The 16,002-nt window shown below is 32.6% G+C and overlaps 2 protein-coding genes across 7 annotated transcripts; one reads left to right on the top strand and one right to left on the bottom strand.

The window, feature by feature from the left end:
• Window positions 1-3,315: 3,315 nt before the first annotated feature.
• On the top strand, window positions 3,316-6,860 carry LOC103494813 (rhamnogalacturonan I rhamnosyltransferase 1-like). 2 transcript variants are annotated; one of them, XM_051080236.1, is made up of 9 exons: window positions 3,316-3,578; window positions 3,772-4,227; window positions 4,434-4,501; window positions 4,595-4,683; window positions 4,776-4,941; window positions 5,050-5,339; window positions 5,426-5,630; window positions 5,724-5,881; window positions 6,062-6,860. In XM_051080236.1, the coding sequence occupies exons 2-9, from the start codon at window positions 3,903-3,905 to the stop codon at window positions 6,333-6,335; spliced, it is 1,575 nt and encodes a 524-aa protein (XP_050936193.1). In that variant the 5' UTR covers window positions 3,316-3,578; window positions 3,772-3,902; the 3' UTR covers window positions 6,336-6,860. The 2 variants fall into 2 exon arrangements, with proteins under 2 accessions (XP_050936193.1, XP_050936192.1); XM_051080235.1 differs by having other exon boundaries at window positions 3,371-3,573.
• A 914-nt stretch (window positions 6,861-7,774) lies between these two features.
• Window positions 7,775-13,492, bottom strand: LOC103494901 (transcription factor BIM1-like). 5 transcript variants are annotated; one of them, XM_017044109.2, is made up of 12 exons: window positions 13,225-13,492; window positions 12,811-12,965; window positions 12,636-12,716; window positions 11,232-11,618; window positions 10,852-10,957; window positions 10,615-10,751; window positions 9,946-10,054; window positions 9,763-9,832; window positions 9,581-9,679; window positions 9,003-9,448; window positions 8,519-8,672; window positions 7,775-8,222 (listed from the first exon to the last, which is right to left on the bottom strand). In XM_017044109.2, the coding sequence occupies exons 2-12, from the start codon at window positions 12,848-12,850 to the stop codon at window positions 8,124-8,126; spliced, it is 1,728 nt and encodes a 575-aa protein (XP_016899598.2). In that variant the 5' UTR covers window positions 12,851-12,965; window positions 13,225-13,492; the 3' UTR covers window positions 7,775-8,123. The 5 variants fall into 5 exon arrangements, with proteins under 5 accessions (XP_016899598.2, XP_008454530.2, XP_008454608.2 ...); XM_008456308.2 differs by having other exon boundaries at window positions 10,852-10,954; window positions 13,225-13,490; XM_008456386.2 differs by having other exon boundaries at window positions 8,546-8,672; window positions 13,225-13,489.
• Between the last annotated feature and the right edge of the window lie 2,510 nt (window positions 13,493-16,002).

Here is a 16,002-nt window from a genome sequence, read left to right as displayed (position 1 = left end):
AACCAAGAGAGACCATTTCCTTTTAAATGTTGGACATTTACTCGTCTTTTAATTTTCAAATCTACGTTATCATGTACTTAATTTATTCTCTTAATTACACTTATACATGCGTGTTCAAATTGTTATTGAATTTTCTTAACTAATTTAATCAATTTTGATCTTTAGCGTTCGTGTTGGTTCTTATTGAGTATAAAAATTAGAGTTAGGTTTAAACAAGCGTGATTATTAGTACTAAAAGTATATAAATCTAAGTATGAATTCAATTGATGTGCATTAATTTTAATTTGTTTGATTAAATATGACACAACATACAAGAAGAAGATTAATGATACATAAATAAACACACTTCAAATCCTATGTATCATTGTTCATTGGAGTAAACGAAGAATTATAAAGATCACAAGATTCTTTGAACATTATTATTAGTTTTTGACAATTCTTTGAACATTAATTAATTAATCTCTTAAATGGACACATATATTAGAGTAATTGACTTTTATAAATATATATATATACACGATTTCTATAATAACAATACAACATTGAAATTTTGATTAAAAATTCTACAACTAATTTCCATTAATATTGACGTTTATAAATGTTGGTTTCTTTTTTATTCTCATTCCAAGAAAAAAAAAAGGGAAAAAGAAGTCAAAGTTCCTAATTAATTTTAACTAGATTTTTAAACATAATATTCCTCTTTAATTCACACACACATATATAATATAATATAATATGATATAATATATATATATATATATATATATATGCTTTACTTTTCTAAGCTTAAGGTTTATATTATTAAGTACAAAAATAATATTCTCACACGAATTAATTCCTTTTCAAACAATTGAATTGATGCTAAAAAGAAAGTTTTTTTTTTCTATTTTTTTATTTATTATATTCATTTCTTTATGTTCAAGAATTTATTGATATCAACTCATTGAGTTATATATTAGTATTAGGATGAGTATGGTTCTACTAACCTAATCTGGATAAATAAAATGGTTATACTCGTGTGTAAATATTAAATACAAATATCCTTCTTGAGGCTTCTCTAAGTCAAAATCTTGACCACAAGCATACCCAAATCCACATGATATTGAATTTGAAAAAGGCATGAAAAAAGTAGAAAAAGTACAAGCTTTCCAAGTTAGGGTCTCAAATTTTACTTATTTTCGTGCTTGGCTAAATATAGTCATTCATTGTACTAATTTAAGCATCATAGTTCAATAGGCTTAATATCACACCGATGCAAGAATCTATTACGCATAGTAGTTGCAAAAAAATCGAGATCAGATAAGGGAGATGTGGGCCAGAGTTCAATACCATCAGAGACGCGTCTTCCGAGAAAGTCCAATATACAAATGAAACTCGAAGCACCAACTACCTTTACTCTCCTTTTAGTTTAAGATTTCATAGATGTTCGAGATTAAAATAAATGATGTTTGAAAAAACAACATGCTTGAGAATAGCATATTGTTGTGTTTGATCGTGGCATGAGAATGTTCAAAGTCCATAGTCGAAGGCTAGGCGACAAATAGTTCCTTCATTCACACATATTACCCAATGTCTAATCTCAACACATCAAAAGAATAATTAGAAAACTTGATATCACTTAATCCTTAAATACTAACTTAAACATTCAAACATATTTGGACAAAGCATCAAACGTAACATAAAACCTCTCTCTCGTAGAACGTAACATAAAATTCCTTAGACCTCAACCACTGCTAGATTCGATATGCTATTACTAATTGACCAAATCTCACCATCAACCAACTTCCATATAATAATTGAACCAAATAAATAACCATATATGAAATGAATTAAAAGCTCCAATGTGTAAAAGTTCCATAGTAGACTAATCCAGAACATAAATTGGTACATTAACGCCAAGTTTGGAATTAATATATATATAAAGAAACAAAATGGTGCTCATCACGACAATTTTTTTTTTTAATATATATATATATATATATATATATATGTATGTATGTATGTATGTATATAATATTTTTTATATATATATATTTTCCAATTAGGAGTCTAAGATTTGGAAAAGGAGAATAAAATATAAGAAATAAAAAGTCAAAGCATTGAAGAATAAGTAAAATGGAAGATATTGTGTATAATATAACACTGAAAAGAAAGTAAATCTCAAGAAATAAATGAGTAATCAACAACCTAACTTTGCTTCCTCGCATCTCAGATCCCCACATTATTGTAAATGCATAAACAAAAACATTTATTCTAATAACATATATATATATATATATATATATATATATATATATATTCATTAAATGGCAAATAATATTCAATTTCTATTGAACGTAATAAAAAAAAATATTTTTTATAAACATTAAATATGCCATAACTAATGATATATAAATTAATGTTAATTTTTAAAAATATCTCCTTTGTAATTTTTCTTTTTCTTTCTCTTCCTCTACAAAATGAAAGGTGTGAATTAGGAGAAAAGAATAAAGAAAAGGAGTGAGTTGGGGGGGTCCCATTTAAAAGCAAAATAAAAAATTATATTAAAAATGAATATCTAACGCCCACCGACTAATCTAAATTCAAAGACAAGCGCGTGGCGATATTTTAGTGTTGAAATACCGCGAGATTTCATTAATATTTCGTGATAATGGAAATATATATTATTTTCTGCGTATTTATTTTCATCACCTACCGAGGAGGGGTCAGCGACAGACACTGAGCCCCCACCCCGAGATCTCCTTTCCCCCATATTTTCTATCACACACGTGGACCCATCTCACTGGTTCAATATTGACCCTCCGGTCACTCTATCTGGGTCCCAATTACTTTCTCTTTCATTCTTTACATATTCTTTCCTTTCAATTTTCTAAATTTACATTTTTAATCTCATTTATTTGTTTATTATTTTAATTATTTTTCAATTTCGACTTCAACTTTTTTACTTTTTTTTTTTAATTTTAATTGATTTAAAATAATTAAAAGAATTAAGTTTGATCGTGCTTAAAATTTTAAAATTTCAGGTTATAATTATTTTATCGTTATTAATAAATGTAGATCAAGTAATTAATGAAAAACAAGATTTAGACATATTTTGAAATATGATATTTCGTTTTTTTAGAATAAAAATTCTATTTTACTATTAATCGAGTGAGAAAAGAAAGTTAAAGAAAATAGAGTTATTTCAAAGCTAAAAATAAAAATGGAAATGGTTGGAAAAAAAAAACTAAATCTATAATATTTTGAAATGGAAGGATTGAATAGAAATTAGAATAAAGAAAAACTAAATGACACCGAAATGGTAAATTTGGTAATTAATTTAATATAATATTTGGGATTTTCCGATTCCTATATATTTTCAACAGCGTCTTCGGTATTCGCGGCGGGGCGAATGGCGATTGAAAGATGATCTTCTTCCGCCGAAACTTCTATTTGTGGAATCATCGTCGATTCGTAATTCTTCTGAAAAAAATTTGAAAATTTTTAAAGAATCTTTCAACCATATTGTTGTTGGTGTTCTTCGTTTCTTCGAAGCTACTGATTTCAAGGCCCTCACCGACGACGGGGATTTCGGTAATGTGCGTTGTACAAGAAAATATATTTTAGTGTTTGTTGATGCTGTTTTCAATTTGTTTCTATAAATCAGTTTTTCGTTCTCTAAGCTCCGGGATTTATGTTCTTGTTTTGATTCGATTCTTCAACCGTATCTTCCCCCTTTACGAATCTTCAAGATTCGTACTAACTTATTCCCATATATATATACATATACAGAATTCTGTTTTCGCTGCATGTGTTCTTCGTTTTTAAATTTCTAATTCGGCATTTATCGGCACGGAACGGATCGAGTGTTTGGTTGATTTTGTATCTCGCCTGAAAGAAGGGGTGAGAGGAATAATACAGATATGTGCAAGATAGAGGGAAATCGGAGGAAGCTTAATGAATCAACGGTGATGGAATTGAAAACATTTGGAGAAAGCAAGGTTGATAAACTCAAGAGTTCGATGGTTTCTTCAGGGTCGAGAATTCGGCCGTGGTTAATCCGTTTAACGACGACTGTTTTGCTCTGGACTTGCATTGTTCAATTGGTTTCGTTAATGGAGTTTTGGGGCCCTGGGGTCTTGAAAGGATGGCCTTCTTGTTTTTCTCATGAATCTGCCGCTGCTGTTGTTTCTGGAGTTGAGGAAAATGCCCTTTCAGTTCCGCCCAAAATTGTATTCCTTCCCAAACGTGAGTTTTTGCTTGTTCTCTTCTATCCTTTTGAAGTTTTCGTTTTGTGAAAGATTTGATTACTTTTACTTTCTTTAAAGAAATGGGAATCACTGAAAATGATTTGTCAGTTTTTAATCCTCTTGCAGGGAACTAGAATTGATTTATTAATTGGCTTTTCTCTTTTGAGTCTTAAATTATTCCTGAGATTTTACTTTCTCCCTTAGGATATTACAAGAACAATGGCTACTTGATGGTGTCCTGCAATGGAGGGCTCAACCAAATGAGAGCAGCGGTGGGTGGTTTCAATATTATTGTATTTATGACAATATGAGCACAAGATTGAATATTTATTTGTGATATCCTTTAATAACTCTATATTGTGTAGATATGTGACATGGTTGCGATAGCGAGATATTTGAACGTGACTCTTGTAGTACCTGAACTGGATAAGACCTCATTCTGGGCTGATCCAAGGTGCCTAAACTTTAATTCCGAACTCCTTCGTTATTGGTAGGATAAATTTTATTATATGACCGAGCTGTAACGAACTTATATTGAATTTTCAGTGAATTTCAAGATATATTTGACGTTGATCATTTTATTGGATCACTGAGAGATGAAGTACGTATCATAAGAGAGTTGCCCGACGGGATTAAGAGGAGAATGGAGCAAAGGAAGACCTACACCATGCCACCTATTAGTTGGTCTGACATTTCATACTATAATAATCGGGTTAGTTTTCTTTAGGTTCCTCAAATGTTAATGCAATAAAATTTATCTAGTTTTGTTTATCATTCGCACATAATTCTGAAAAGTCTTTCCCCTTGTCTTCAATTATAGATTCTTCCGTTGATTCAGAAGCACAAAGTTTTACATTTGAACAGAACTGATGCCCGACTTGCCAACAATGACCAACCAATGGAGATACAGAAGCTGAGATGTCGAGTAAACTATAGTGCTTTGAAATTCACCCCACAAATAGAGCAGTTAGGGAAAAGGGTTGTCAGGCTGCTTAGGAAAAATGGCCCTTTCCTAGTGCTTCATCTTAGGTACGAGATGGATATGTTGGCTTTTTCTGGGTGTACTCAAGGTTGTAACAGCGAAGAAATAGAAGAATTGACAAGAATGAGGTGATGTTTACTTATTTATATTTTAGTCATTTGGCATTAGACTTTTTCGGAAAATTCTTTCTCATTCCCATTCTCTCACACTTCAGATATGCATATCCATGGTGGAAAGAGAAAGTAATAGACTCTGAGCAGAAAAGGAAGGATGGATTGTGCCCCTTGACTCCAGAAGATACTGCTCTTACACTGAGGGCATTGGATATTGATCCTAATTTTCAGATTTATATTGCGGCTGGTGAAATCTATGGAGGAAAAAGGAGGATGGAGAGTCTTGCAAAGGCTTATCCTAAACTGGTTTGTAGATTATTTGTTATTCAACAGTTTCTGTATCCTGTTAACATTATGTCTTCCTGCCCTTACAAGCTGTCTCTGCTTTTGGTTAAATAGGTCAAGAAGGAGACATTGCTAAAACCTTCTGACCTCAGTTTCTTTCAGAATCACTCCTCTCAGATGGCTGCTTTAGATTACCTTGTCTCATTGGAAAGTGATATATTCGTTCCTACTTATGATGGAAATATGGCTAAAGTTGTTGAAGGTCATCGCCGGTATGAAGTGGCTTACATTCATTTGCTTTTATCTACTGCATCTGGTAAAACCAATTGTACTGTTTTCTTTGATGAGATGATATTCAACTAAACCCATCAAACTCTAGTATTGAGCTGTTTGTTGATTGCTCTGATTCTTAGTTGTCGAAGGATGTAACTGATATGTGCTTACTTATGTAGATACCTTGGCTTTAAGACGACCATATTGTTGGACAGAAAGATACTCTTCAATTTGATCGATCAATACAAGAGTGAAAAGCTAAGCTGGGACGAGTTCTCTTTGGCTGTAAAAGAAGCTCACGCAGACCGGATGGGGAAACCATCTAAACGGACGGTGATCCCCGATAAACCTAAAGAAGAGGATTATTTCTATGCCAACCCTGAAGAATGTTTGCCACCATCCGAGGAACAAAAAGGGGCTATCTCTTCTTCAATGCTGAAGAGAAGAATTTGAGTTTTGAATGTTTGAAACACTGACATTTCAGTACATGGAGATTGAACTAATGGGAACACTCAAGATTTCCAAAGGTCCACAGATTTGCATATACAAAAGCCGGAAAGTATATATAAAGAAGAGCCAACTCGAAAATTGTTTATTGAGGAACAACATGGTTGTATATATTCAGCTACCTTGGCTAGCTGTTATACAGGACGAGAGAGCAGCAGCTGCACCATCAAACATCTTAGGAGATGCATAATAGAGTTTGTACACAGATGGATTTTGGTATGATATGATATTGCCTCACACCCATTGTTAGCCTCAGTCTTCATATTAGTAGCAGGGGAGCTAATAGGGAATGAAAATTGTTTATTTTACTTCTTTTTCCCAATAAGAAAAAAAAAGCAATATTTGTTAGGGTTCATATTTATGTATTTAGCATGTTCACCTCTGATATGTTCTTTTTTTTTCTTCTTGTAATAGGCAGTCAGATTCTATGAATGATGGCAATTTATTCATTGATTTTGATATTTATTCTCATTTGGTGAATCATTAGATGCTTTCTTCTTCATGGTTAGGAACTTGTTCTAACTAAGATCAAATCATGTGAAATTATTCATTGCAGCAAAATATCATATCAAGTTTAACATGAAGGGAATAATAATAATAGAATTTGTTGGAAATTTTTGCTCTTTTGTGGATGGAATAATGAATGCACATGGGTCCTTAGAGGCCGGCAAATTCTGATAACGTGGAAAAATAAAGGTTGAATTCTAATTATATGAGATATCATGAAGAATAGAGGAGAAGTGGATACCCATTATTTTTCTTTTTAAGATATGCTTTCAGATTACGAAAGGAAATTAAATTAAATATATATATACATATATATACCGTAGTTTGATGCTTCTTTAAGTTTAATAGCTGCGGAGGAGAAATCTTTTTTCTTTTCTTTTTTTTCTTTTTTTTCTCTTCTGTAAAAAAGAAAACGTTTATAAGATTAAGAGAGCATTGTTGAGATCCAGAAAATGGGGATATAATATAATAGAGTCGTGCCACGAAAGTAAACAAATTTATTATTTTCTTTTCTTTTCTTTTATCAAAAAAGCAGTTTTATTGATTCAATGTAATTATTGTAGTTGCGTAATGATTTCGTCTTAGCTTTGTAATTTATCATATGTTTCCGAACTTAGAATTTCTGATTAAATTTAGTGGAAACCATTCTAAAAGTAATCATAGGCTACATCATAAAAATACCCCTCCCCTTTACTTTCTCTTTGTTTCCTTATACTTTCAAAAGTTATATAGATAACTTTTCAATGGTGTGGTAATCCAACTAGAATAGTGCAGCAATCTAAATTATGTTCGGGGTAGATTAATAGTAACAATATTTCGAGTTTTAGAAGTATGGGATCAAAGTTTAAGAGGTATTCTCTAGTAATGGTACCAAAGTGTTTGGTTGAAGAGGAAACTATACATGTTTTTATTATTTTGATTCATTCCCAGAAATAAGCAAAGAGGTTTACACACCTTTACATCCAATTTAAGCCCTTGTATAAAGGGGCATCTAAGCCTAACTTTCTAAAGCAGAGCAGCTACATACTTCACCATAATCAAATGGGGAATGCCCAAAAGAAAAAAAAAATTCAAAACTAGAAAATGAACTAACCTAATTTACAATCAATTAAATATTGGTCAGATGCCATAAACGCCCCAGCGAAGAAATGGAACGGTAAAAATGAAGTGATAATAAATAGAATTGACGGGAGAAGAATACTTGTTTGTTATATCATTCTCTTTCTTTCATGTCTTTTGCTTCTTTCTTAATGCCTGCTCCATCTCCTCTCCAGCTACAACTCTTGTACCGACGCTCCTTCTCTCACTTGGGCGAGCTGAATCGTCCTTTGAAATAACAAAGAGAAAGAACAAAATTGGGAGAAATGTTAATAAAACTAGGAAAAGGATAAACCAAAATGAGCCTAACTCAATTGAGGTATAAATATGTAATACTCTAGGTCAATTCAAATTTGGCACTTGATGACCTCAACATTCTCCTACCATCTAACGTATTCATTCCATATAAGGAAGGATGACGTTGTTAAGTCATAGGGAATGCAGGGAAATACGAGACCACCAGATGAATTTTGGGCCTAGGGAGTTGCATGATATACTGAAAAAACTAAGAAAAGGACATTTACGTCGTAGTATATGCAATTCTTGTTTACCACAATAGGAGTAGGGACAGTTTCTCTGTAATTCGTTCTCTTTCCAAGTTCTATTTGCACCGCAACGCTGGCCTGTGACATATCCACTCCAGAACTTTGTAGCGCTTGTGTGAGAATTTTTAACAACCTGCTCATCAACAAACCAAATCTCAAAATGTTTAAGACTATGTTAGATACTTAAGCACCTTGGAGAACCACGCTCCAAAAGCTGGCTATTGGGTGGGAGAGCCAAATCACTTAACTACCAAATCGATCATCCCCTTCTAACTGATGTGAGACAAAAGGCATCCCACAACTACTTTAATTCCCAACATATTAGTCTCTTCCAACAATTGACTTTGCTGCCAATAACAGCTACTAACTAATACTATAATATCAATCTTGAAGAACGCTAAATTTATTGTTTGACTGAAAAAAACTCAAGATCGTTGATATTAATGTACCACATTATACTCACCCTTGAGAATATGCACCTGAGATGCTAATTCTACCACCATCAATCCTCTGCTCGGGTTCTTTCAGCTTATTGTTGACATCAACAATGTTGGTAGTACATGATCTCACCTCGCACGATAGTGGTTGCATTTCATAAGGTTTATTGTCTGCATTATGTGCTACTTGGGAATGGAGTCTAGTTTTTGCACCTTCACTTATGACAGATGTGAAATGGCGTGGTTCCAACATTGGATAAGACGTTTTGTTATTTGTTCCAGGGTGTTGATCCACTTCTCGGAAGGTGGTGGAAGTACTAACTTCAGATTCTACTGGGTTGTGCGAGCACCTGGGAAATGCTGGGGAGTGACACATATTTTTCTCGTCAGATCCAGCAAATATAAACACAGGGCCGCTCTTTGCTATTTGAGATTGATCGATGTAACATTGTGCTGGATTGCAATTGTTTCTCTGCAGAACAGATGATCAGAGTCTTGCCTAATTAGGTGGCTAATACCATTAAGTTTAGTGGAACAAGAACAAAAGATCAAGATGTTTTTAGAAGGAATATGTGGAGAGAGAGAGTTTGTAATGAGTATTTACACAGGGGATCAATTTCGCTGGTTCATGATACCATCCTTGCGGTGGTGAGCTTTCATATTTGCGAACCTTTTCTTGTAAAAATTGAATGTACTCGATAACCTGGAAACATGTCGAGAAATCAATCTTCTGCACATCATAAGCAAAAGAGAAGTAAAGTATCATCTAGTAACATGCTCATTTACCTCTAATAAGAAAGATGCCTTGTCTCTCTTCTGATCACTACGAGGAATTAGTTCTCTCAGCTTCTGAAATCTGCATGCAACTTTTCAACATCAAATTTCTAGAGTGATTCAACAAATTGCTTTCTATAAGGAAATATGTACGCAAGTCTACAACTGAATTAACATATATCTACGAAATCTTGCCTATCATTAATTTTGCTCCTTCGACGCTGTTCTGTTGCAGAATGTTTGGATCTCGGCGTATTAGCCTTCTGATCAGAGCATTTTCCACCAATATTTATCTTCAAGTCACCTGTAAATCCAAGATTTTTAGAAAGGTGAATACTTGAGAAAAGTTTTCTGGGGGAAAAATTCAATTTTTACCCACTAAACTTATCACACTATATCAAGTTTATCTATAAACTATAAACTTCATCAAATGGAACTCTAGACTTAGTTTAATACGATTCAATTTCCACCAACTTTAACAAAGAAAAAAAAGTGGTGTAAGAATCTCCATAAACTCACTAACTACAATGATATCAAAATTTACAAAAGTTCGAGTTTAAGTAGTCCACATATCAAGTGTGTAACTTTGCCAAAAGTCACAAATTTTAGCGCAGAAAAAATTAGCTTTACTCTAATATAACTTTTCTTTCTAATCTCTTCTATATTGTATCATATATATTTTATACTTCACTAAAAGCGTATCAAAACACTTCTTTTCCAATGAATTTTCACGAGAACTTCGGATAAATATTGCAGCGAGATTGGACAAACTTAATAGTTCTGGGTAAAAATGGAAGAGTTTTCCATAAAGAAACAAATTATATTTGCGGGTATAACAAATAGAACATTATGAAGGAAATGAACCTTTATAGGCAGTGGACGGTGATGATTCCTTCTTAATAACAAATGCCTTGTCGTCGTCTAGTTCCTCTTCCGTGGAGGAAACATTGACTGTGGACTTTAACATCTCACCGAAGCTCCGGCTCTGCTGGCCTGAAGGCCTGAACGTAAATTTTAAGGAAGTCCAGTCTCAATATTTACAAGGAAACTGAAACAATATGTAGACGTTTTGATAAGTAAGAAACGAAAGAAGTGACTGACTGAGACGGGGAGAGAGAGCTGAAGCTACTGTGATGGTTGCTTGACGACGATTGTATTGGCCGCTCTGTTGTAACGGCCCATTGCTCAATCTTTGCGGGTGATTCTGCTATGAAGAACAGAAGATTCGTTCGATAGGGAAGAATGGTAAGGGAAAAATATGAACCAATACCAGAACTCCGAATAAACACAAATAAAAAGTTGACAGGTGAAAGCACACATATACACGTGCACAAGTTTCATAGTTTTGTAGCAAATGTTGACCGTTTAGTAGTCACATATTATTCCTCGGCGACCATGGGGTATGGTAGCAAATGTTGTGTGTGGGCTAGCTGTATATGAATAATTAGAGCTGAAAGTATTGTTACGATAAAAAACTTTACCCTTTAAGCCGGGCTTTTCACCCAAATTCTCCTTCCTTGTCTTTCCCTTTTTAACAGCAGATTCTTCCCACAGCGTGAAACCATTTCCAGACAAAGAGCTACAATGGGAGTTGTCATCACTTTTGTCAGTATTACTGGCCTGAGGAACTGGAAATACCGACCCTTCCGGCTTTGGAACCCTCTGGTTGAAATAAGAAATGTGGCTGATACTGTAAGTCCCGATTCCACCCGGTAATAAACGCTCGGCAGGAGAATTATGTGCCTGAGTTCCCGAGGTTGGCGCTGCTCGTTCCACAGTGGATACATTGATTGTTTTCTCTTCCTTGGCGCATGTCTTCCCAGTCCGTTCCAACGGCCGGAGAAAATCATGCGTTTTAAGGAAACCCCCTGTTCTCATAGAAATAGAAAAGATATTACAATCAGCTAACCCAAAGTCAGCTTAAATTGGGATTACAATTTACAAAACTTGGAGACTGAATTCCCTGTTAATGTTTTACTATTCTCTTTTTTCCATCCGGGGGGGGGGGGGGGAATGGTAACCCACTAATATATATTAGCAATCATTACTTCTAAAGAATTGGAAAAACAACTGTCCCAAAAAACAAGAACAAGCTGAATACAAAAATTTCAAAGCTCCCCCATTAAAAGAGCACTTCATAATGACAATTCCTTAAGCGACACGCATGGTGGGGGAGCAGTAAATATCTACAGTAGACGATATATCCACATGTCAAGGTTAGAGAGATTCACTTTATTTATTATGGAATTTATTCATAAGCATATGCACATCCCAAAAGAAATTAAAAAAAAAAAAAAAAAAAAAAAAAAAAGGAAAGGAAAAAGAAAAAGGGAAAAAGAATGCATTTTTGAAAGGGTACCGCAAGGGAGGCTGAATTTGCATCCTTCCCTTATCCTGAAATGTGCGATAGGTCAAGTCATTTGTCGACACATGAGCTGAAAGCGGGTCCCCATCGCTGAGGGGTGAGGCTAATTGGCTACCTGCCGAGCCTTTCCTTTTCCTTTTTGGAATTCAGTGACCCTATTCTATTATCTATCGTCTATTCTATTCTGTTTCTAATTTAATTCAAGCCCTACTTTTACTTTACTTCCTGCTCCAAAGATCAATCATTTAATTCAAGGTCACGTGCACGAACAACCATAGTTTTTATTTCGTTTTCAAACCAAAAGCAATTTATTAAATTTAATAAACAAAATACCTAAAACAGAGACGTGGGTTTACTTTAGAATAGAAATTCTAAAGAACATAAAAACTCCTCATTGATTTTGGATCTAAACTGTATATTACATCATCACTAATAATAAGAAGCTAAACAGTTTTATGGAAATTAAAATCAAAATTTGAGTTTGGATTTTTGCAACTTTAATCTGTGAAGTTTAATTTACCTTGAAAGGACTGGGATGGATCTTGTTGATGAGCAGTTGAATGACTATAGAGTGATAGAAAGTCATGCGTTGGTTTCCGTCCTGAACACAAGAGCTTCATTCAATTTCTGTAAAACTCAAGTTCAGAAATATTAAATTTGACAGAAAAATCAAAAAATTAAATCGAAAAAACAACCTTCGGTTCCAAGAGGACGAGGAGGTTGAGGAAGCTCCATCCTCAATTATAATCAATGCAAATTCTAAGAAAGTTCAATTCTCAGTGATTTAACCTAAAATTCAGTATAGAGATCGAGAATTTCTCCAGTCATGAATCGATTAGCACCTGAATTCCTACAAAAGGTTACGGATCGCAGAATTTAGGCCTTGGTATGAAGATCTGAAAGGCCGCATTCAGTTAAGATAAAAAAAAAAAAAACAATATAATATATATTTGTGATTTTGAAGAAAGCAATTGTTGAATTCCAGCTGCTACAACAACAACAACAACACCAGTTGAAGAAGAAGATACCAAAATTCAAGAAAAAGAAAGGCAAAAGAAAAAAAAAACCGAAGAATTGGATGAATTAAGGAGAGAGTAGAGAGTAAGTACCACAGGATGAATCGGATGAGAAAGTGATTTAGAGTTGTTGAGAATTGAAAAAAAAAAAAGAGAAAGAAAATAGAAAATGGAGAAGAAAGAATTGGGAAAATGGAGGAGAAGAAGAAGAAGAAGAAGAAGAAGAAGAATCTGCTTCGAATTGCCGCTTACAAACAAAACATGAGTGTTTTTTCTTTTCTTTTTTTTCCTTTGGGGTTCCAATTTCTCGTTTATCAAAAACTGAAAATCCCAATAATAATGAAAAATGGAAAAACAGGCGTTAGGGGTGGATTGGATTCACCATCTTTATTTATACTTTCTCTCTCTTTCTTTTTACTATTGAAATACAACATGGGACCCTTCCTCCACTACTAACACTTACCCATCATATACACTCATTTTTCCCATTAACTAAATATTACAAAGGATAAATAAATAAATAAATAAATAAATAAATAAATAATGTGGACCAAAAAGTTAAAATTTTTTGGTGCTTTTTGATTCTTTGGTTTTCGTCGTTTTCCGTTAGGTGGGAGTACGGCGTTAAGTTAACGGCGTCGCTGTCCACGAGCTTTCATTTAAATTGATTATATATATATATATATATATATAATGCCTTTGGGCGTCAATCCCTATCTATTTTTCAAATATTTTCGGCAATCCCAACTTGTCCTAATTCTTACTTTAAAATAATGTTATTATTGTTATTATTATTATTATTATGAAATAAAAATTAAGTTAATAGAGCTGTAAGCCACAACATTACAATTTTCGAAACTAATTTTGTATTTGGATAATAAAATATATTTATATAGTTTATTTTTTTTAGAAATTTTTATCATTTAAAATAATTTTTTTTTATTTAATTTTGTTATTGTATTAATGTTTTTGTGGAGGGAGAGGATGTTGGTGGGAGGCGTGGGATAATCACGTGACTGACAACCCCTTCTTCCCTTTTTGTAATTTTTTTTTAAAAAATTTTAAGCTTAAAGTTTAAGCCTCAAAAAACAAATTCACTTTTTTTTTTCTTTTTTTTTTTTTTTGGCATTTTCTCTTTTTTCAATATATATATATATATATATATATATATATATATAAAGAAAACATTATCTTAAAAGTTTTAGAAGGTAGTTAAGTTGATTATTTATTATATGTTTAATTCAATATGTGCACATGGAGGTGTGTGATTGTGGATACAAATTATATATATAGATATATATTAATTCATTTTGGACTTGGTTTATTATATATTTAATTATTAAAGAATTATTTTTACTAATATCCCTCGTGGTTGAAAATAAAATTTAAAAAATCATAAGGTCTTTTTGAAAATTAATCAAAGAGAAAAGGATGGGAGGGAAACAAAATGTTATAATATTGTTTACTACACCTAAATATGCTTTCTTTTAGCCTTTAAATCATTTATCAAATTAAACAAGATGAGTATTTAATAATTATTATTCATATCAAAAGGCTAAAAAGTTGTCCTTATAATTATAATAATATAAAGTATTTTAATTTTTAAAAAATATTACACATTTTTATGAGGGTTGATTGTTCAATTTTTTTTTCTTTATAAAATAATAATTAAACTTTTCAACAATACCATTTGACATGAGATGAGAGGGGTTTAGGTTGTTGATTAGTTTTAGTCTATTTGATTTAACAGGGGAACAACCTCCTAATGTGTTTGAATTAATTTTCCTAATAACAATTTATCCCCCATACTTATCTTCAACAACCATATTGATTACTTAATTACTTCTTATTTTTTAATTAAGATTAATGATTAAAAAATATTTATATTTAATTTTAAAACATTAACGATATCTACGAGTAAAGTGAACTTAATTTAATTGTAATAGAGGACATAGGGTTTGTAGGGTTTTGCTTAAGTTTTCGAGTCTAATATGTTTAAAATTGGTGTATCCATTTAGTTATTCGGTGACGACTTCTTCCTTCCTCTTAAATGTCTTTTAGGTTTATTCATCTCGAAGGAAATCGAGTCGTTCATCTTCTACAAAAGTTGGCTTGTTGCAAAAAAGAAAAGAACTTTATAATTTATGTTTCTTCCCTCTCTAGAGGCACCGCAACTTAGCCATGTGATGAACATGTTCAGTTAGTGTTTTTCAAAACAAAAAAAACTTGAAAACACTATATATCTAAATAGGGCCCTACAATTTTTTTTTAGTTAACTTTTTATGCACAAACATATTGAAAAGAGGGGTGAAAATTTTTAGCTTAATTTATAGTAATTTAATTTCATTTAGAAAAGAAAATATAAATGCAAAAGAAATATGAAATATGATTAAGTGGGGGTTCATGCAAAGTTGATATATAAATGCAATAGTTAGTGACCCAATTCCATCTCCCCTTGTCTTCTTTCTTCTTTCATCCAAACCCTACACTTAAGACAAGGATTTGACATTATTGCTTTTCATAGATTCTTAATGAAACTTTCAATTTCTCATATCTATACAACTCTCAAATTGTATCAAAACACAACATAAAATTATGTTTCATCGTTAAACTTTTAAAAAAGATTCTAATTAGTTCGCCCTTTGATCAACTTTGCCTTAGATTATGTCAAGCCTCCAACTCGCTCTCCTTTAGTTTGGTCTCAATTTTGTTTGAATCGATGTGTATAAGAGTTTTTTGCATTGGTGTACATAGTGTTGAATGCTAATGCATTCCATTACTTAAGTTAGTATTATGGTTGACTAATCAACTAAACAAGAAAATGAATATAAAGGTCGGATCTTTCCTTTGAATGTATAACATACCCTTTTC

This window comes from Cucumis melo, chromosome 12 (assembly GCF_025177605.1).
Source record: "Cucumis melo cultivar AY chromosome 12, USDA_Cmelo_AY_1.0, whole genome shotgun sequence".
Lineage (NCBI taxonomy): Eukaryota > Viridiplantae > Streptophyta > Magnoliopsida > Cucurbitales > Cucurbitaceae > Cucumis > Cucumis melo.
Note: the sequence above shows the minus strand (reverse complement) of the source record. Positions and strands in the feature narration are given on the sequence as shown.

What these genes read in the sequence shown, in the direction of transcription:
- LOC103494813 (XM_051080236.1), top strand. Translation starts at nt 3,903, where the DNA reads ATGTGCAAGATAGAGGGAAATCGGAGGAAGCTTAATGAATCAACGGTG. An exon ending in TCATTCTGGGCTGATCCAAG is followed by an intron (nt 4,684 to 4,775) that starts GTGCCTAAACTT and finishes TTGAATTTTCAG; the next exon opens with TGAATTTCAAGATATATTTG. An exon ending in GTTGTTGAAGGTCATCGCCG is followed by an intron (nt 5,882 to 6,061) that starts GTATGAAGTGGC and finishes TTACTTATGTAG; the next exon opens with ATACCTTGGCTTTAAGACGA.
- LOC103494901 (XM_017044109.2), bottom strand. Translation starts at nt 12,850, where the DNA reads ATGGAGCTTCCTCAACCTCCTCGTCCTCTTGGAACCGAAG. An exon ending in AGGCATCTTTCTTATTAGAG is followed by an intron (nt 9,680 to 9,762) that starts GTAAATGAGCAT and finishes ACATGTTTCCAG; the next exon opens with GTTATCGAGTACATTCAATT. An exon ending in TCAGGTGCATATTCTCAAGG is followed by an intron (nt 8,673 to 9,002) that starts GTGAGTATAATG and finishes GTTGATGAGCAG; the next exon opens with GTTGTTAAAAATTCTCACAC.